The 23,008-nt window shown below is 40.1% G+C and overlaps 1 protein-coding gene across 1 annotated transcript in view; it reads left to right on the plus strand.

Annotated features, from left to right (window-relative positions):
* The window catches only part of antxr2a (ANTXR cell adhesion molecule 2a), a 225,198-nt gene that overhangs the window by 110,967 nt on the left and 91,223 nt on the right, over window positions 1-23,008 (plus strand). The window contains exons 12-16 of the mRNA XM_060826184.1: window positions 7,721-7,816; window positions 15,245-15,286; window positions 17,140-17,235; window positions 21,025-21,192; window positions 22,203-22,283. Coding sequence (XP_060682167.1) covers window positions 7,721-7,816; window positions 15,245-15,286; window positions 17,140-17,235; window positions 21,025-21,192; window positions 22,203-22,283 — 483 coding nt within the window. The remainder of the gene's footprint in view (window positions 1-7,720; window positions 7,817-15,244; window positions 15,287-17,139; window positions 17,236-21,024; window positions 21,193-22,202; window positions 22,284-23,008) is intronic.

Raw genomic sequence — 23,008 nt, forward strand, 5'->3', positions numbered from 1 at the left:
GGTTCCTTCACTAAGTAATTAAATTCACAATGATCTGAGCGCCTATTTATTTTACACTGTAAACTTTCTGAACTCAATTGGGCACAGCTGTATTTAGCAGCCAAATCCACGCACTATGTAGGGCATGATATTAAACCCCCTTTTTCATAACTTAGCACTTTCTCCAATTTTCTTCATCAAAGCCACAAGAATTCACTGAGATGATCAAGAAACTATTATCTGGAGCATATCCAGATGCTTTATTCTGGTTGTCATGTTTTTCAGCAGAACCAGAAAGAAGCGGGACACTTCTGAAGCTGACTAACACTTTCCAAAACTGTTGGACTTTGTTATTTTAAAGGGAAACAGACATCCCTTTTGCATAGGTGGGCGAGTCTCACACATTTTATAATATGTGCCTGATACAGTGGTGCTTGGTTATCAGTCCCATTCAGCAAAACATATTCAAATAGATAAAAATAAAACATAGTTGTACCTGCATAGATATTCTCTATGTTGTCAATGTGATTACACTTTAAGAGTATTTAATTACTCAGTGAAATGATCTGGGAGGTCCTGAGGTTATGAAAGATACTTACTGCTGCAGCTATTGTTTCTTTATATCTGACACCATTTGCAGCAAGTGACTGGGCTTTGGCTATTTTGATTGCCTGATTCTGATTCATGTCACAAAGTTGAGAATGTTATTTAGACTTGCTAATAGTCATGACGTTTGATTGATCTTGTACATGCTCTCAAACAGTTCTTCATGATGCACCACTTCCTGCACCTCTGCCCTCGTACTCCATCCCTCCAACCACAACAAGAGTAGAACCCCCTGGTCCTCACCTTCCATCTCACTAATCTCCGGATACAGCGCATTATTCTCTGCCATTTCCACCACTTGCAGTCAGACCCCACCATCAAAGATAGATTTCCCTCCCCACCCCTATGTGCATTCTGCAGAGACCATTCTGTCCATGACTCCCGCCCCCCCCACCAATCCACCCTCCACATCCAACACCTTCCCTTCCCACCGCGAAAGATGTAAAACCTGTGCCCATGCCTCCCCTTTACCTCTGTCCAAGGCCCCAAAGGATCTTTTCACATCATCTGAGATTTTCCTGAACGTCCACCTACCTCATTTACTGTGTCTGTTGCTCTCAATGTGGTCTCCTCTACTTCGGGGAGACAGGACGCCAACTCATGGAGCGTTTCAGGGAATATCTCTGGGACACACACACCAAACAAACCCACTGCCCCATGGCTAACCACTTCAACTCCCCTCTGCCATGCTGCCAACGACATGCAGGTCCACTGCCAAATCAAAGCTACCTGCCACCTGGAGGAAGAAAGCCTCATCTTTCACCATGGGGACCCTTCAACCGCACAGGATCAACATCGACTTAATTAGTTTCCAAATCTCCCCTGCCCTCTACCTCATCCCAGATCCAACCTTCCAACTCCGCACCGTCCTCTTGACCTGTCCTATCTGTCTAACTTTCTTCCCACCTATCCGCTCCTCCCTCCCACTGACCTATCACAATTACCCCCACACCTATATCCACCAATTGCTTTTCCCCCCTGCCCTACCCCCACCCTCCTATTTATCTCTCAGCTACCTTCCCCCTCCTCATTCCTGATGAAGAGCATCTACCCAAAACATCGATTCTGCCTGCTGCTCGGATGCTGCCCAACCTGCTGTGCTTTTCCAGTGCCACACTTTCTGACACTTCATGATGAGACTGTTGGGTTGGCATAACTTGGTACCATATTTTGCTTGGATCTGTAACAGCAATATTAGAAAAGGTATCCTTCTACAGTGTCACACCACAGCTTGCTATTTGTTGTTGCACTGGTCGTCATGCATATTAACAAGAAAATATGGTTATGAAAGCTATAAACTATCCTCCCCGGTTTGAGAAATAAGAAAATCATTCTTGAAGTCCCTTCCTTAATTCAGTAATTTTGCCCTTGGACTGTTCTTTGGTAATATCATATTGTGATTTCAAGGACAAGGATACCATGTGACTAAAAAAGTTGCTTCCCTCTCAATCGATTCTTTGTTCCAAGTTAATTGTGTGTTCATTATTCTTCTCTTGAGTAGGTTTGTGGGTTCTGTAATCTTAACAATGAAGGCAAGGACGTGGAGACATTTAGATGTTCTGTAAATTGATAGCATCTTTCCTTTTCTGATCCAAGAACAGTTGGTTCCCACTTTGTAACTCCTAAAAAAATTGCATATCAGCACTGTTCCCTGACTGAGCCACTGGATTATATAGTGTTATGCGAGTTTGTGGTGACCCTCACATTCTCACAGCATGATGAAATGTTAGAATACCTGATTATTTGGGAACTTGAGTTCTAACGTTCAGGCAGATGAGTTTTGAAGTATCAGAATCTCATCTATTTAGCAGGAGAGTTAAAATAGCATTTCCGAGAAATCATGTGACAACCTAAATGAGTGGTGAAGCTATCTGGTAAGCTTATTGCTGAAGAGGTTATTAGGTTGAGCTTTGATATTTGGAAGAAGAAGGACCAGAGGGGATTCAGTTCAGAAGAAAATATCCTGGCTAGCAGATGTCTTTTGAGAGGATGATATATGCAAAAGATTGGTCCTTAAACATGGACACATTGGATGAGATTTTCCCAGTCTTGTGGAAACAATTTTGGAGGTCGGGTATCTGGAAATCTAGAGGCAGCATTTTGGCTGGGCTTTGGGCAGATTTGTAGGAGGCTGACTTGGATGACAATGGTCTATGCTCTTCCAAAAAGCAGTCAAAGCCTTAATAAAAGACCGTTTTCATTGAGGGAGGTATATTTTTGTGCATTACACAGGTCAACAGCATTTGAGGAACATGGTAACTTACTGCAAGAAATTCACGTTGCACCATAATTAAGGATTTTAATCACTTCCTGTCAGTCATTCCCAATTCTCATGCTTAACATTAGTCGAGACTGATGCTTCTACTGCAGATGTCCCTGATACAACGACAGCCACTCCCCTCCTATCAAAGGTAGCTCCAGTTTACTCCTGATACTTCTACTGGTCTCTCACCCACATTTTGAACATGGCCAGGCATGGGCTCCACTGATTGGACCTCCCATATTTGAAAGCTGCCCTCCATCCTTAATTGAACAGAGCTGTTAAAGAGAATCTCTAAACTGACTACCTTTCTTAATGTATCTACTTGTATCTTTTCTGGGTGCTTACCATACTTCCCACCATGGTTTGCTTTCTACAATTTTTGAGTAGTATAATCTTACAGCACAGCTGCTTATGAGTCATGAGGTGGGTTTTTCCAATGATGCCATCAGTATATGAAATTCACTATTACTCTTGAAATGCACATCACTATGTTTGAAGTCATAGTGGTGAGCAGTTGTGGCTGCAGAACACAGAGAACAGGGACTAATGTTTTAAGACCTGAAATGAGTAACATTCATGAATAAGAAATGCTGTCACATTAAGGAAGTTCTGTAGGTAATTTTCTGCAGTCACTGTACAAGCAAATACATCATAATATCTTTACTTCCTTTACTTGGGTGAGTCGGTTGGAGTCAGCATAAAACACCCAGTCTGTTGAGATAGCATTACAACAAATTCACCAGAAACTCAGGAATCCAGTCACCACTGATCGTCCTCAACAGAAGAGAGACAATTGTTCAATTCACACATCTAATTTAAAAGCCTTCAATCCTAATGAAATTCAAATGTTGGCATTACGTGATTGTTAAGATCCGTCCCGTTTTAAAGGATTGGGCATTAAAATCAGAGTCGGAAATACAGCTTCCTGCTCAATTTCTTTCTTTTCCCCAGTGAACAAGGACAGTCAGCCTATTCAGCCTGAATAAGGGTGTCTTGTGTGTCAGTCGTAGCCCACGAAATATAACTTTGGCACTCCTCCCGTTATGGATCGTGTAGGACAATTAATTCAGTTATAATGCAGATCTCAGGATCTAATAGATTGCACTACACAATAGTTGATGTATAGGCAGATGATCCCATTCAGAAAAATGAGAAGTAAGAATCGAGACAACATTTGGAATTACTGGAAAAGCTCAGCAGGTCTGGCAGCATCTGTGGAGAGAAATCAGAGGTAACTTTTCAGGTCTAAACCCTTCTGAGATGCTGCCAGACCTGCTGAGCTTTTTCAGTAATTCCAAATGTTGTCTCGTGTTTCCTAATTCTCATTTTTTTTGTATGGGATCATCTGCCCACAAATCCACTGTTGTGTAATGCAATCTATTAGACTTTGAGATCGGTGTTTAATTGAAAGAACTGCAGATGCTGTAAATCAGAGACAAAAATAGAAATTGCCAGCATCTCAGAAGGGTCGCAGACCTGAAAAGTTACCTCTGATTTCTCTCCACAGCTGCTGCCAGACCTGCTGAGCTTTATGAACAATTTCTATTTTCATCTCTGATTTTCAGCATCTGCAGTTTTTTTGGTTTTTAGTAAAAAAAAACATGAGTTTTGTTTTAAAATAATAATTGACTGCAATATTTTAAATATAATTTATCTCTAAAATACACCTATAACTTAAATGATAGTTAAACTCATACAGTATTTCCAATAAATTATCTAAAAATGAACAATACATTACACTATAATCCAGTTTCAATTCGTATTTAAAATGTAAGTTAATTTCTTCTATACCTGATCATGTGTTTTTTTTCCTTCTTGATGTCAGCTTGTATTATTTCCCTGGGTTGAGTATCTGAATGAGTTTTGTCGTGTCCTGGGCTGCCAACTAGGCCAGGCAGTCGGAAAACAAAGTCATAACACTGTACCCATGTTCTCTTTGGGCTCTAGATCAGACCCATCTTCTCATTCTCCGTGCTTGATGTGGGAGTTCCTCATCTGTGAGCAGTGTTACTTCCATCTCATTCCACACTGATGACCTATTCAGGTGTGTGAGCTGTTTACCCAACTGGTCCTGAAGGGACCTCCACCTCTGCTTCACCAAAGCCAAGAAATTCTTCATCATCCTCTTCCTCACCGGCCTTGGTTGGAGCTGAGAAGGGTTTGGCTCTTGACTTCAGCTTGTTTTGACAAGGTGCATATTATCCTTCAATGTAAAAAGGTTCAAATGATTGTAAGTGGTAAATTTGGGGGGTGATGCACTTTCCTGGAGAAGCTATCTGCTCTGAAATTCTCCTTGAAATTCATGATGCCTTGGTCCAGAGGCTGGATTTTATGAGTGGTATTCCTTTGCCCGATTGGACCTCTATGTTTTCACCACTTGTCCTCAGGATCTCAGGATTGGTTGTGGGGGTGGGGGATTAGATGGACAGTTTTCCACCTGCATCTTTTTTGAACTCAATGCCTCCTGATCCAGAAAACATTTGGTAAAACAAGCCCTTGAATATCACCCTTATCGTCCATGCCTTATTATTGCTCTTCTACAGTCTTTGGTAGGGAGTTCTTACTCACAAGATCAAGTCCAGGTTTCCTGGACCTCTCAGTCACCAACAGAATTAGCTTGTGGTTTACTGCCGCCTTATAGGCTGACAGGAGGATCACTCGATACCTGTGTTGCTTAAATCCTCAAGACTTGGCTGCCAGGGGTGGGATCAGGCCAAATTGTATAAAACAATTCTATCTCAGGTATATTATTCACTTCCTCCAAGCAAGCTTTCATGCTAGGGCATAGATATTAGCTGCAGCTTCATCTGTAGACGTTATCTCTGCAGTCATCTTGAATTGTAGGATCTCTTGAATCTGTTGGGCCAGCCATTACTAGCCAGAAACTCTGTCCATTCAGTCCATTGAATTTTTCTCCCATCTCCTCACAACAGGTTCTGTCATGGGTGTTCCTTCAGCCTGCTATCTTACAAACCACTTCTCCCCGTTTGAATCTAGTTTGCGATCACTGATCGCATCCACTGTCTTTCCAGCTATTTCTTCAGTGTCACTGAGAATGCATGTAAACAACCTCAGCTTGCCATTGTCCTTGAGTCATTCTTAGAGTCTTATACACCAGAGTCATGTCAGATCTTGGCTTGCAATTGCCACATTGTTTGTATTCATCCCAACTTTACATCAATCTTGTAACAAATCACTCTTACCCATCATTTCAATACTGCAGAACAACTTTCCTTCTCCAGATGTGTTTGTACAAACATCTAAGGCTAATTATCATTAATTTTGTGATAATTACCATGAACACTGCTGAGTTGAGGTGATAATGGCTAGATGGGTTTATAACACCTCATTAATCTCATGATCATGGCACACGTTATGTCTTTCAATTAAATGTCTTCTTATTCACATTTTTTTCAACAATTTGAGACCTCTGCCTTGTATCCAAATTCACAATGCACCCTTCACCACTGTACTGGACATTGACTGTATTTTCCTTTCAAAAGAGTACGTAACGGTATTTCCATTGAATTTTACCTGATTTATAGTCAAATTTCTGTCAGAATTTTCACTAAAAAAGGAGCATCCATTGTAATAGTTTGCAAATGTAAAGAATAGCTTGTCCATTGACAAGAGACACATTGTAATTTGCTTGAAGGTTTGACTGAAGTTCCTTATATTGAAAAGCATCTCAGTTCATTTGCACTCTTTATCAAGACTGAAGGGTAAAGGTTTAAGACATGACAGACAAATGTAAAGGATGAAGCTGCATGTGCCAGGAACAGCTAACATGGTTGGCGTGTACTTCACAGCTTTTGGGGCTCATTAGCTACAGGTGCCTGCTAACTTAGAAACAAAAACAGAAGTTGTTGGAAAAACACGGTAGGTCTTCAGCATCCATGGAGAGAAAGCAGAGTTAACATTTCAGATCCAGTGCCCCTTCTTCAGAACTGACGCTGCCAGACCCACTGAGTTTTTCCAGCAATTTCTGTCATTGTTTCTTCTCATTTCCAACCCCTGCAGTTCTTTGGGGTTTTTCTGTTTGCTAACTTGGACACTGTGAAGACATTTCTGCATTCAGGCAGTTGCGTTTCCTCGATTTAAAATATTACTACATTTCAGAAGCACTTCATTGGCTTAGATGTTATTTAAATGCAAGTCTTTCTTTCCCAGCCATTCTCTTTGATTTTGAACTGTTGTGCAAGAGAAGTAACTGCAAAGTGAGAATTTGTTTTCTCTCACAGCAAGCAGTTAGGGTCTGGAATTCACTGCCTTCAGTGTGGCTTTGGATGATTTTTTTTGGATAGAAAGACTAATCAGAATTACGGGGAAAGGCAGGAGATTGGCGCTACATTAAAATACAAAGAGAGACTGTGCAGATATGGTGGACCGAATGGCTTCCTTTTGCCCCATAAACATCTCTATAACTCTGTGACTGTCTCAGAAACCATTCTCACAGACAGTTGTCTGCACCCCACTGCTAATTGTTGGAGCGACTATAATCATCTTTCCTTCAAAGGTGAGAGAAGTTTTGTTCAGCATGTTCTATTTTGTGCTCTGACAGACAGCAAGTTCTGCTTCACTGAAGCATTGGGGGAAAAAATAATTGAAGCAAACTCACCATAACCATTGTGATTTTTATAAAAGACCCCTTGTCCTTCCCTCACTCTTTGCATTTTTCATTTTTCTCAAGTTTGCTTTCCTAAATGTTAAGTCTGTAGCACCATTTTAGGAATCTTTTCTTTTCAGTCAAGTTCTTCTGTTTCTTTTTCCCTGCAACAACTTAAAGTGACCAATGCACCAAACATATTTGCAATGTATGTGATACTTAAATTGCATTAAAATGAAACCTACTAACTTCTGCTTCCTTTTCAGTCCGATGGGACAGCTGTAATCATTGCCATATTCACCATTCTTCTGCTAATTGGACTAGCATTGATGTGGTGGTTCTGGCCTCTATGTTGCATGGTGGTGAGTATCAGTAAATTCCCTTTGAGATGTTGTGTAAATTTTAGAACTCATTTGACTTTCACTGAGCACTCAAAAGTGTGAAGTGGATTGAATTGAGCATCCAATCTACACTAGATTTTTACATATGATACATACAGAGGGAGGTGATTGCCTAGTGGTGTTTTTGCTGAACAGTTAATCCAGAGACCCAGGGTCATGTTTTGGGGACCCATGTTGAAATTCCACCATGGCAGATAATAAAATAATAATGATACTTTTAAATAATCTGTATGAAGAGTCTAATGATGATCATTGTTGATTATGGGAAAACTGCATCTGGTTCATTAATGTCCTTTAGGGAAGGAAACTGCCATTCTTCCCTGGTCTGGCCTACATATGACTCCAGACCCACAGCAATGTGGTTGGCTCTTAACTGCCCTCTGGGTAATCAGGGTAGGCAATGAATGCTGGCCGAGCCAGTGGTGTCCTCATCCTGTGAATGAATAAAAACAAAACAGATGAATCAAAGCTGAAAAAGTTCAACCAAACAAATGGTGTAACTCTTGTGCTAGCTTCATATTGTACCAGTTGTAGTCAAAACCAATTCTGAACTGCGTGCAATTCTACTTCATTGTTGATAGAATGTTATTCTTCTGCAAGTATGTAATACTCAATATCTAATACGCTGCAGTTCCCTTCCTCTACTTTCCTTCAGATTCTGTTGTTTTATGCTTAATCTCCATAATGGATAGAAGTTAGCTTGGGAACTGCCCTAGAAATTTAAATGCCAGAAAAGAATGGCGATGCACAACTTCATAGTTATTCAGATGTAAAAGAATTGAGTCAGTTTGCCAATGTGTAACATAAAGAAATTCTCAGCCAGAGCCCGTTGAATTTTAATCATGGCATTTAATCTTTAAAACGCCGTACTGAAGGAGGGAAAGAAGCAGTTTCAGCAGTAACTTCCAAAAGAGAGTTGGATCGGCATTTGGAAAAGAGAGAAAGCAATACAAGGGCGAGCAGAAAAAGCAGTGTAGTGGGATGATTTATTGCATCATTATATCATTGAATAATACCGATGCATTCATAGGGCTCAGAGATCAGTATGTGAGGAAGAAAGGAAGGGAAATATATGGTGAAAGGGTTAATGAAGCGGCAGGAGGATGCGTAATTCAATAGGGTGAACCGCCAACAGCAATCCTGTCAATTCTTTGTAATTCAACAGCATTTTTAAAGGATCACTACAATGTGATGAATGGCCTACTCTATGTCGTAATATGATGGTTGTTCTTAATAACTTCTTTGGGGTGGAGTGATGATTAAACAAAGAAGAGCAAATTTGCAAAGTAACTGCAAGAGATGGAAAAACTATAGACAAGTGATAATGGGCATGTTCAGTAGTTCTAATATAGCCTGGGATAATAATAATGATAGAGAATAAGAAGATTTTTCCGAAATCCATTCAGGAGAATTTTGTCGACAAGCACATTTATTGATTGATCAGGAAAGTGGTATTGCTGTATTTGGGTCAAAGCATTCAAGTGGATAAAATATCTAAAGGTGTATTTGTGAACATCGTGGTGTAAGATTTAAGATCGCCATGGAAATGGACTAAGATCAGTCAAGAGTTAAAAAATTAATTTGAAGAGGGCCAATTTTGGTGGCTGAGAAACAATCAAGGTAAATTTGAATGAAAGATTAAAAGGCAAGACTGTACCTTTAAGATGTGGTGATTGTGGTGCAGTCCAGGTTAATTCCCACAAGGATGAAAGATAGAGCAAACAGAGGCTGCAATCCATAGATACTGTGAGAAACAGCAAGATGAAAGATGTGTATGACCGTTAATCTTAAATCTGAAATAGATCCTTTTTTTTTGTTAAGCAAAAGTATTGAGAGCTGTGGGCCAAAGGCAGATAAATGGAGTTAGGCCGCAAATCAGTCATGATCTCGTTGAATGGTGGAACAGGCTTGAGGCGTCGAATAGCCCACTCTTCTTCCTATTAGTAAAACCCACATGATTATATTTTTATTAACAATACTTTCTACTGTTTTGCCACATTAACTAATTCATTCAACCATTGAAGGTAAACAGATGTGAATCTTCTGATAGGTTGTCCTTTAAGAATCTGACTGCCACACTTCATTGGACAAGGAACCTGTCTCCATGTCAATGAAGGATGTGCCTTCACGAAAATCCCAGAGTGACTGATATGCCTTGGGATGGGTTCAGGCTGTGGGAATAATCTTTCCCTGGAGGGAAGATTCAGCCCTGCGATTGTATTTTGCCCAGAAATTTATTTCTTGTGCAAGATTTACCTCCTATCATAAGGGCATTGAAATGAAAAATAAAAGCTTTATGCAGATTTTTAAAAAAATTATTTTCTGTTTAAGTGAATTCACTGCAATGAATTCATTTTTTTAATCAAAGCTTCTGTACAGCAGGGCTTCCTGTCTGTCAGAGCACAAAACACAACGTGTTGAGTGAAACTTAGCACATCTTTAGAGGAAAGATGATTATGATCACTATTGCATGTAACATGTAGATCCAAAGACAACTTGCTGCAAAGTGGTTTCTGAGGTATTCACAGAATCACAGAAAGTGTCCAAATAAGCAGTATGACTTAGTGCCATTCTCCTGCCTTTTCCCTGTAGCTTGCATCTTGTTTCTATTCAAATAATCTCGAATGCCCTTTCAACCGAATCTGCCTCCATCACACTATTCGAGCAGTACATTTCAACCCAAACCACTTGTAACTGGAAAGGATTTCCTTTAGATCACATTAAGTACTTTTGCAAGTCACTTGAAATTTGTGCCCTCTTGTTCTCAAAACTTTTATGAGTGGGAGCAATTTCTCTCTGTCTATTCTGCTCAGAACAGTCTTGATTTTGAAAACTTCTAACAAATCTCCTGGTCGCCTCTTCTCTGCGAGGATAACAGTCCGAATGTCCTTTAGGAAAAGAAACTCTGTGCTTACCCAGGCTGGCCTAACCGTGACTCCAGACACACAGCAATGTGGTTAACTCTTAAATCCCTCTCTGGGCAATTAGGAATGGGCAATAAATACTGGCCTAGTCAGCGATACTCACATCCCACATCGGAATCTCTGCAACTTATCCTCAAAACTGATCATGTGTTCTAATCTTCCCAATGTGGCAGTGCCCAGAACTCCGTACCCCACGTGTATTGGTTTGTTTTCCTTTTCTTTAAATTTGTTCACGGGATGAGTTATTGCCCAACACTTATTATCCAGAGGCCTGTTATGTGTCAGCCACATTGCTGTGTATCTGGAATTCCATGTAGTCTGGACCAGGTAAGTATAGCAGTTTCCTTTCCTAAAGGACATACGTGAACCAAATGGGGTTTTCTGGACAGTTGACAATGGATTCATGGTCATCACTAGACTCTTAATTCCAGATTTTAAAAATTTGAATTCAAATCAGCCATCTACTGTGACAGGATTCAAACATGGTTCCCCAGAACGTTACCTGGATCTCTGGATTAACAGTACAGTAATAATACCACGAGGTCATTACCTCCTCTCTTGTATAGAACAGTATATCTTCTTTGCCTTTATTATTCAGATACATAGATTTTTAAAATGACACAAACAGGCATAGAAAATAATAATAAATAAATAATGGACTGCTGGCCTTTATATCCAGAGGACTGAAGTGTAAGGATGCAGAAGTTATACTGCCGTTATGCAAAACTTGGAGTACTGAGAATAGATCTGAGCACTGCACCTTCGGAAAAATATATTAGTTTTGGAAGGATTACAATGTAAATTTATAAGAATGTTACCTGGACTTCAGGAGTTACATTGTGAGGTTATGCTTTCTCTAGAATTTAGAAGGGGTGATCTGATTTGAAGCCTTCAAGATATTAACAAGAAAAGACCGGGTAGATAAAGCTAAACTATTTCCAGTGGTTGGGGATTCTCGAATTGGATGGCATTGTCTGGGATTTAGGGCTAGACTGTTCAGGAGAGATGTTAGGAAGCATTTCTACTCATGCAAGGTGCTAAATGTTTGGAATTCTCTTCACAAATGACAGTGATACTTGACCGGTTGTTAATCTTAAGTCTGAAATAAATCTTTTTTTTTGTGAAGCAAAAAGTATTGAGAGCTGTGGGTCAAAGGCAGGTAAATGGAGTTCGGCTGCAAATCAGTCATTTGGGTGGCACGGTGGCACAGTGGTTAGCACTGCTGCCTCACAGCGCCTGAGACCCGGGTTCAATTCCCAACCTCAGGCGACTGTGTGGAGTTTGCACGTTCTCCCCGTGTCTGCGTGGGTTTCCTCCGGGTGCTCCGGTTTCCTCCCACAGTCCAAAGATGTGCAGGTCAGGTGAATTGGCCATGCTAAATTGCCCGTAATGTTAGGTAAGGGGTAAATGTAAGGGTATGGGTGGGTTGCGCTTCGTCGGGTCGGTGTGGACTTGTTGGGCCGAAGGGCCTGTTTCCACACTGTAAGTAATCTAATCTCACTGAATGGTGGAACAGGCTTGAGGCGCCGAATAACCCTGTCTTCTTCCTATTAGTAAAACCCACAACATCATGTTATATTAACAATTCTCTCTACTGTCCTGCCACATTGACTAATTCATTCGACCCCTGAAGTTAAACTGATGTTTGTAATTCTCCAGTCTTCTGGCACCTCCCTTGAGTTCAGGGAATACTGAAAGATTATGGCGCTGAAATTTGCATTATTTCCTTCATTGTCCTTGGATACATATCGTCCAGTTCTAGTGCCTTCTCAACTTTGAGTGCTAGCAGTCTACCCAACACTTCTTCCTTTCCAACTTCAAACACTTTTAGTAACAGAGCTTCCTTCACTGTCACCACAGCCTGATATTCAACTTCGGTTTTCTTTATCCCATCATTTACACCAGTCAGTACTGCATGATAACAGAGAAATAAAATATAAATACTCATCACGCCTGTCAGCCCTTGTGGAGAAACTAAGTTAATATTTTGAGTTAAACGCATTGCTTCCTCAGGATTATTCTTAAAGTAAGAGAAGAGCATGAAGAAGTATAGAATTTAGAGCACAAAATCAGAAAATTGGATAAGTTGATTCAGACACGTAAAGAATGTTGCAGTGGAGATTTTCAGAGCAGGAGGAGGTAAGAGAATTAGAAAAAGAAAACAGGCCACGCGAGGCTTTAAACACAATGATGGAAGATTTTAAATCCCTTTGTTGAGTGAACCAGTTTAAGTCAAGAAAGATAGCAGAATGGGAACGCGGAAGTTCAAGGAAGGGACATGATACAGACAGTAGAGTTTTGGATGAGCTGTGGAGAACGGAAACCTACTTATTGCAATACTGGAATAATCAAGCCTGAAAGTGACAAAGACTCAGCTGAAGATTTCATCCAGAGATAGTCCCAAAAGAAGCAATGGTGTAGAGGACATGGTTGTCTTTGTGAGAGAGAAGATATGGGTTCAGACGTTCAACTTGGGAATGAAGGAGAAATTTTTTTCTAAATAAAAACATTTCACAAATAGTTATTTGGAGCAGAAGTACGCCATAAAACCCCTTGAGCATACTTCACCATTTAATAAAATCACAATGCATGCTTGACCTTAACACTATTCCTATTTTTAATACTCCAGATATGATCTCGCCAAAACTGTGTACCATCAACATCCCTTACTCTTGTAAACCCATCTCTGACAATTAAAGTTAATATATTATTTGCTTTCGTAATTGCTTGCTGTAACCGCTGTGATAACATTTTGCGTGTCTTCAATAAAGAAACACAAATTCACATCAACAGCAACATTTAATCATTTCAACTGTTGAAAATATGTTCTGTTTTCCCAATTATTCTTTTTTAAAACCAATAACTTCACATTTTCCCACTTTATATGTTATCTACCATTGTCTGTTTTATTATATGTTTTTGAATACTGCATTAAAATGTCATTATTTTATGTAAAGTCCATTTCTTCACCTGAGTTGTTCCAGTTCATGGAACCTGGCTGGAAGCTGCAGAAGTGCAAGTGGAGGACTTTGGGATGGTTGGTGTCATGGCGCAGGTTGCCTGCAGTGCTAGGGGGTTGGGGGGTGAGTTCTGACGGGTCTACTAGCCCAGGCCCAGAAGACAGACAGAGGGGGTGAACAGGGCAAGGTTAGGGAAGGAGGTGACCTGGGCCTCAGCTTCGCTGCCTGGTGCAGCCTGAAGCGCTTCACAGGAGGCTCCCAAGCACTGAGGATGTCACCTAGATGGGGGACGAAACGTCTGCAACACAAATTCCCAACTCAGCGAACAGAACCACATCAACGAGCGCCCGAGCTACAAATCTTCTCCGAAACTTTGAGGTTGCAACTCCATCACGAACAAGAGGTTGGGAACCCCTGATGGAAACCTGCAGGACTAAGGGTTTTGTTAGCTTTCTGTTCAGTTTGTGGTGTGAGCTGAAGACGCTGATTTTGGTTTCATATGAGGAAATTAATGGAGATGAGAAGAGGGACAAGAGCAAAGAGAAGTTGTGAAGAGAACGTTTTAAGATTTAATTTGAAAAGAAATGGTTGCTGGAGATCCTTGGGCTTTGATTGCGTCTGTAACAGTGGAATCAAGCAAAGGTAGCCGAGGCGGGTGACGTTAGTGGGTGATAGTGGTCAGTGATACTAAGGTCTCCAAATGGTTCAGGCAGGGATGTAGCACTGCAATTAGAGTCATAATGAAAGCATTGACTACGTGTAATGCTTTCAGTAAGAGAGTATCTGCAGTTCCAAACTAGGTGAGTGTGAAAGTGGAAGTGAATGTTGTCAAAGTCCCAGAGGATCAACAATGAGCGTGGACCTGGGAGTGACAGTTGTTCCTCAAAGGGACGAGTATTGGAGATGAAGCATAGTGGTGAACATAGAGGGTACATTTTAGAAAAGGGAACAGTAGAAAACATTTAAAAGTTTATTCATAAGCATTACAAGTTTTATACATTTCCAGGAAAGCTTATTCAGCTGAATTATGTAAGTTGATAGGTTTGAAGTTTGTAGGCCTGCAAATTGAGGACACAATAATCCTTGTGGCTGGTGTGTACTCTAAGTCCTGATTCTCCATATATATTCCATATCTGTCAAAGATATTCAAAAATTATTACTATTGCATAGGAGTTATCTGTAGTCCATCTGACGCTCCTAAACGAACAGCTGAAGTTCTTGTGAACAGGGTCCTTCTGAAGTAGTAACACTTGTTCAATTAATTTTCACATAAATAGATATATTGAAGTCAACCTGCTAATAGGTTTCTTTGATTTGACATGAGTGACCGGGTACTAACTTGCACATAGTCTTATTAATTAATAGTCACAGGAAAATATACACCAGTTGGCTCTCATAGATGAAAAGGAAAAGGCACTGCAGTTGGCAACAAATAGTAGAAGTAGAATCCTTCATTTGTGTCATTGCTGATACACAAATAATTTTTGTTTTTTATTTGCTTTCAGGTCATAAAAGATCCTCCACCTCCTCCACCCCCTCCAAAGGAGGTATGTGAATGATCCCAATAGGTGAAAGTGTTGATAAAGAATAATGCAAATACCAAAGAAGTAACATTCGTTTCCAGTCTTATGATCTGAAAGTCTTCTAATAACTCTTACTGGTTAGCCTCATATGTGCAAAGACCAAAGCAGATATGTGTTGGAATATTATAAAGATAAAACTCAAGAACATAGGGGCCATTTGATTTCCTTCTGTCATTCAATAAAATTGAGCATGATGTCCATCTCTTCCGTAAATGTGCTGCCATTCCCCCCTCTCCCCAGTAAGCCATCTCTTAGCCACGCTGTGCTTGGAAACTAATGCCCAATCTCTAACTTCCCTTTTAGCGGGAAAATACACCTTGAGAGTGTTGGCACACCCAAACTCCATGCCCATCTTTCCTCTAAGTATATGTTTGTCACCTTGCAATCAGGTTTCTGATCCTGCCTCAGTACCAAAACTGTTCTTGCTGAAGTCACAAATGTCATACTATATGTCTGTGACAAAGCAACATAAACCTATTGTTCTTCATCTATATGGATCAGTCTGCAGCCTTTCGACACAGTGATGTAGCATCTTTGTCCAGTGCTTGCCATCCAACTGGGTGGGACCACTGCCATCTGGTTCTGTTCTCTCTGGTGACCCTACAGGTTCGATTCTTGACTCCCTTCTATTTCACATCTACGGGCAGCCCCTCAGCAACATCATCCAGAAATATGGCGTTAATTTTCGTATGTATGCTGAAGACACCCAGCTGTATCTCCCAACTCTTTCCCTCTCTCTCTCTCTCTCTCTCTTTCTCTCTCTCTCTATCTCTATCTCTCTTTCTCGTGCTAAATCTCTCTCACTCTCTCTCTCTCTCTTCCTCTCCACAGTGGATATTACATTAATGTCCTTGTTTTCCTGGTACTTGCCTTAAATTGTGAAATTACTTGTTCAGTTTTCTAATCTAAATTACTCATTCCTGCTTAGAATGAAGTTATAATTAGAGCATCTACACTGTTCTTGCCTGATTCCTTTAAAACCATTTTGTTATAGGGATTTGTCTCTCTTTAGTTCCATGAATTTTTCATTGTTGTAATTCTGCTTATGCTCATTTTGTTCAACCCGGATCCCTAATTCAGTTACAGTTTCATTAAAGTATCTAGCATATTACAGTTACATAATGTACACCGCCTCACACCCTGTTTTCTTTTGCAAGAACTCTATTCCATTCTCCCTCTTGCTCCATTTCAATCGTATCAGGTCTGATGTTGCCACCTTCCAATACAGTGCCACTGACATGTCTTCCTTTTTCTTCAGCCAAGGATTCCCCCACTCTGGTTGACAAGACTTTAAGTCAGGTCTGATCCATTTCCTGTGGTTTTGTGCTGAATGTTTGCCTTTCTTCCCAGAACGGGAAAAAAAAGGATCCTCCTTATCCTCACTTTCCACTCAGAGTCTCCTCATTCAGAGGGTCATCTTCCATCATTTCTGCCGCTCCCAGCAGGGTATCTCCATCAAATCCATTTTCCCCTCCCCTCCACCATCAGTATTCGCATGGACTGTTCCTTCCCATTATTCCTACACTTCCACACATAGAACATAGAACAATACAGTGCAGAACAGGCCCTTTGGCCCTTGGTGTTGTGCCGACCGGTGAACTATTCTCAGCTCATCCCCCTTACACTATCCCAAAATCATCCATGTGCTCATCTAAAGATTGTTTAAATCTCCCTAATCTTGCTGTACCTTCTCATGCAATCACAAAGAAAATTGTGTTGATGTTTAGTAAAGCCAAAAACACGTGTTCATAGATTCATGTACGCTCTTATTTTGCAAGTTAAGAACATTTTGTTGTCTGAATGTTTTTAATATACAGGAACCTATCCCAGACCCCGTGCCAAAGAAGAAGTGGCCGACAGTTGATGCTTCATACTATGGCGGTAGAGGTGTTGGTGGCATCAAAAGAATGGAGGTATATTATGAAATTAATTTCTCATTACTGTTTGATTGAGTTGAAGAAATTAGACTTAACTCTGAATGTAGCTGAATGTTTAACTTGCTATTAGTGAGGCAAAATTCCTAGTGAAGACCTTGGTGCATATGGAGACACATTAGACTGAAACTTCCACCATTCAGAATATCTTAAATCCCCAAAACCTCAATATTTTACAGCTTAACAAAATGGTTGAGGATAGTAAATAAATGTGAACTAAACAAAACGCTAGAGTATCCCCTGTAAATATGTTGATGTGCCTTTTAAGAACTTGTAGGATTTGTCTTGAAGTCTATAGTGTTAGTTTTTGGGCTCCACTTTTCACAGATGTGTTCTTAATACTATTCCACTCCATCTGAATAAGACATACATGTTCCTTTTTTGGGATTTCAAGTGATGGATTTGTGAAATTATAAATATTTTAAAAATAACAAAAATGTCTAACAGGATGTTCTCGATTATAATACCTATAGTAACCCTTTAAAAGTGAAGGGACTATTATTGGTCGATTATGATTGGACAACCTCAATTAATATGGCCTATAAAATCATTTTCAGAAAATAGCATAGATAGGTACAGTATATGAGGTGGTGCAGTGGTAGCGTCCCTACCTCTCGGTCGTCTGGCCTGGGTTCAAGTCTCATCTACTTCAGAGGTGTATAAAGCATCTTTGTGTGTAAAGGTGATTAAAGAAAATCCTTAAATAATCTCTGTGACATGTTGTATGATAATGAGGAAGGGCTTATGCCCGAAACGTCGAATCTCCTGTTCCTTGGATGCTGCCTGACCTGCTGCGCCTTTCCAGCAACACATTTTCAGCTCTGATCTCCAGCATCTGCAGATCTCACTTTCTCATCCTGATAAATCTTGCATCCTTGTAAGGAAAATCATGAGTTTAGTCCTGTGGTTCCTAAAGGAATAGAGGGACAGAAGTGGGCCATTCAGCCCCTTAAGTCTGTTCCACCATTCTACGAAGTCATGGCTGATTTGTGACCTAACTCCATATACCTTGGGCCCATATCCCTTGATGTGCTTGCTTACTATAATTTATCTTGCTCCAATTTAAATCTGTAAATTAAATTAGCACTTAGTACCATTTGGGAAAGAAAGTTGCAAATTTAGAGATGGAAATCAACAGCTTAATTTTTAGGGAGCAATAAAATAGTCATGAAATGTGCTGTAAACTGTCATCAAAAACTTCTAATAATAAACATGGTTTGGCTCTAATGGTGTTAATTTGATAATTTTTTTATGTATTCTCTTGTATTTTGATTTTTAAAAAAATCTTTTTTCGATTTCTGTATATAATATTTTTCTTATAACCAGGTGTCAAACATCGAAACACAGAAAAATAGGGGCAGGAGCAGGCCCTTCAAGCCTGTTCATAATTCATTCTGATCATGGCTGATCATCCAATGTAATATTTTCTTCTTCTAGCCGTAAGAACTATATCTGACTCTTTGCGAAAACATTTGATATTTTGGTCTAAACTGCTTCTGTAGCAGAGAAATCTGTCAGCTTTACCACTCTCTGGATGAAGCAGGTTCTCATTTCGATGCTAAGTGGCTTACTGTGTCCTTAGGCTTTTGCCCCTAGTTCTGGGAATTTCCAGCTCTTGAGATCTTTGAGGATGTCATGACTCGTCTTGATACCAAGTTAAACCATCATTGACATGGTTAAGATTTTAAAGAGAAAAACCTCATCATTAATTATTTTGGCCAATCTAATATTTGGACATCATAGTTTGTCACAATTTCCTTTCTGTGATCTAGAGGAATAGGAGCAAGGAAATTGGTGTCTTTACTTGATATTATGCAATGAAACAGGTTAATTAATGATCGAATAATAAAGGAGTACCTCGGTAATAGGGATCATGACATTCAGTTGAGGGTGAGAATTGTGGCTACAAGATTAACGTCTTCACAACCAAAGTGTCTGAAATGTTTGGGAAAGTAGATTAAAAAGGGACAGGAGATGATCAGTGGTAGGCAATTAAAGAAATATTTCATACCTGTCTGTAAAGATATATTCCATTAAGATGGAAAGACTCAATGAGAAGGTTGCACTATCCATAACCAACTAAGGAAATAAAAGACCATAACAAATCAAAAAAGCAAACCAACAGTACTGCGATGATAGTTGGCTGACCAGAAAGTTGGACAGGTTTTGGAAAATGGCAAAAAGTAATGATAGAGAAATTACAGTATTAGAGAAACTTACTTAGAAATAAATAATGCAAGTTACGGTAGTGAAATACAACAGTATTTTTCCAAAAAAATGGAACTAAATTGAGCATTGGGTGTTTTAAAGGATATGACTGAGGAATTGAAAATTAAAAACAAGGAATTGGACTACATGTTGATAAAGTCCTGTCTTTACAATGAAAAACACAATAAAAAATGAAGTTAGAGGAAATGAAAACAATCACAAGGGGTAAGGTACAGGAAATTGTATGAGAACTAAAGGCTAATAAGCCCTGGACCTGATAGCCTGCACCCTAAGATATTAAAATAAGTGGCCAAAGAAATAGTAGATGTGTCAGTTGTGAAGTTCAAAAATTCCCTAGATTCTGGAAAGGCCCTAATGGATTGGAAAATTGAAAATGAGACACCTTCTTTCAAGATATGTAGACAGAAAGCAGAAAAGTATAGGTTAGGTAGCCTAACATTTGTCATTTGGGAAAATTAGAATTCATTATGAAAGAGATAATAACAGCACTTTCAGAAAATTGTAATACAATCCAGCAGATCATGGAAGGAAAATCACATTTGACGCATTTATTAGAATTCTATGAGGAAGTGACAATCAAATTGGATAAAGAGAAATCTATGAAAGACATTTGATAAGGAGCCACATCAAAGGTTACTGTACAAAATAAGAGTGAGCTCATGCCTTGGTAGTTAACATATTAGCATGAATGGAGAATTTGGATGGCACGGTGGCACAGTGGTTAGCACTGCTGCCTCACAGTGCCAGAGACCCGGGTTCAATTCCCACCTCAGGCGATTGACTGTGTGGAGTTTGCACTTCTCCCCATGTTTCCTCCGGGTGCTCCGGTTTCCTCCCACAGTCCAAAAATGTGCAGGTTAGGTGAATTGGCTATGCTAAATTGCCTGTAGTGTTAGGTGTAGGGGGATGGGTCTGGGTGGGTGCGCTTCGGCGGGTTGATGTAGACTTGTTGGGCCTGTTTCCACACTGTAAGTAATCTAATCCAATCTAACAAGCAGTGGAGAGTCAGGATAAACAGATCACTCTTGTATTGACAGGTGGAAATCAGAGTGCCACAGAGGTCAGTATTGCGACCTGAACTATTTATGGTCTGCATTTATAACTTAGATAAAATGGGAGGCGGAGATTTGCTGATGATAGGTCAAAATTAAAGTATTAAGAGGATATAAAGAATGTATAAATGGATATAAATAGTTCATGTGGATGAATAAAATGTTGTCACTCGGAATACAAGGTGAGACATTGTGAACTTGAAAAAAGAAGAAGAAAGGAAAAGCAACATATTATTGTAATGGAGACAGACTATAGAACTCTCTGAACAACAGATCTCGTTATATTCTCCTTTCTTAGTATTTCTAGTCTGTTAGATACATTCCTATAAATGTGTCTAGCATTTACAATCTTCACTTTCTCCCAGTTATTTTAAGTCCGTGGGTTGTGGATGTAATGCATTAACATTTTGAACAGGAACTGTCATTAGATCATGACTAATATATCAGTGTACTTTTCCTCAAACAACATTGTTTTTTTTTCTGTAAGGTCCGGTGGGGAGATAAAGGATCCACTGATGAAGGGGCAAGGCTAGAAAAGGCCAAAAATGCTGTTGTAAAAGTTCCAGAAATGGAAGAGGAACCTCTTGCTCCAAAGCCACCTAAACCTCCAGCTTCGAATCACCCTCCTAGACCACAGTGGTATGATCCTATTAAGGTAATTTATCACCACCTACTGAGATTTATTCCGTTCAATAAGAAAGTATTGTGTTTCAGCAGGGCCGCCATGATGCATATGAAACTACTTAAAGATTTAACAGTATGGTGCTAGAGGTGTATTGACATCAATTTTGATTATGTATTAAGAAATGTTGATGATTTTCTTTACCGTTAATATTGCCCAGAGAAAGACTTTTTGAAAAGAAAGACAGGACATAAAAAATGAGTGAGAATGACAAAAAAAAATGAGAACCAGTTTTCTTGATACGATTCATGACCTGCATCAGGAGGACAAAGAGGAGTATTAGAACAAATTGGAAGCCTGTGGTGTTTTAGAGTTAGATTTTACTCACTCTGCTGGAGAGATTGAATGCTGGGGTGGATGTGGGAGCAGACACAGATAACTGCCGTCCTACCACATTTATCCCAGTGGCAAGGATGGCATTGGTATTCTAACTTGCCAGTGGGCCAATTTAGCTGCTTAAGTGGATAATTAGCTCCAACTCAAGGGCTTCATCCACCCAGCATGTGGCGGCCGGAGTGACCCTCTCCAGACAGATTTGTTTGCAAGCTGGTGTGAGGGGTGGGAAAGGCTGAGGGAGTTGCTCCTTTACAGACCCTTTAAGGCTTCTCGTAGAGCTCACCCTCCAGGGTTTCCTTGCTTTCCCTTGGCTTCTCAATCCCTATTCCAACTCCAAGCCCAATCCAAAGCCACACACCACTGTCTGGAAGGGTAACAGAGCTACCTGCGTTCTGATTTGGTGGCATCTGTTGGAGAGGGACTTGCTTTCCTGGGCGGGGATATTGGAATTGCCACGTTCGGTCAGTGCGTGGCCAATTGTACATCAAATCATTGTGGGGCAGCTGGGCTTCTCTATAACCTTCCCTTCCCAACAACTTAGCTGGGGGATCGTTAACTCCTAACTTCTGTTTCTCAGCGGCAAAGATCATCTAAACCTTATATACTTTTCAGTGTTCTCTTAAGTGGCTTTTCTTTTTAAATTGCAGGGCAGGCTTGATGCACTGTGGGCACTGTTGCGGAGACAGTATGACCGAGTATCCCTGATGCGACCCCAGTCTGGTGATGAGGTATTGTTTAAACCATTTCTGAGGTTGATGTCTGAATAAATTTCATTTAGAAAGACTGTGCAAATGTTATTTCAGTGAGTGGGCAAGACTGTGGTTAATGAACCGTGGCCAAGGGATTTATATGTGGGCAACTGTGATTTCATCCATTTGCACTAAAGCAGAAAGAACATGATGCAAAGGGAGAAGCAGTGAAGATTCAAAGAGACTTGGGGTTCCAGGTACATGTCATTAATATGCCATTAACAGGTACATAAAATAAAAGGCTGTTGGAATGCCAACTTTTACCTGTAGTGTAAACAGTCCTGACCATCAAACCTTTGCATCTGACGACGAGTCACTAAACTCAAAATGGTGATTCTGCTTTATCTCCAAAGATGCTGCCAGACTGGCTGAGTATCTCTAGCAATATCTGTTTTTACTTTAGAAACCAAACACTAGCTTTCGAGGAATTGCAGTGTGGATCACAAGAATATTACTGGGGCTCTAAGACTTAAATTATGAATTGGAATTCAAAAACTTTAAACGATGAATTGAAAGTTTCGACATGTAATGGAGAACTGATAGGGTTGTTTGTGAGAAACTACTACTGGCTGACCATGAGTTTAGGATCAGGGGAGTTATCCACAGCTTTGAGTCAAACCTCTCAGGAGTGAAATAAAGAAGAACATTTTTTTCACCTGGATAATAGAAGTTTGGAACTGCAGTTGATATGAGAGCCGTTTTGC

The sequence above is a fragment of the Hemiscyllium ocellatum genome, chromosome 1 (assembly GCF_020745735.1).
Source record: "Hemiscyllium ocellatum isolate sHemOce1 chromosome 1, sHemOce1.pat.X.cur, whole genome shotgun sequence".
In the NCBI taxonomy this organism is placed as follows: domain Eukaryota; kingdom Metazoa; phylum Chordata; class Chondrichthyes; order Orectolobiformes; family Hemiscylliidae; genus Hemiscyllium; species Hemiscyllium ocellatum.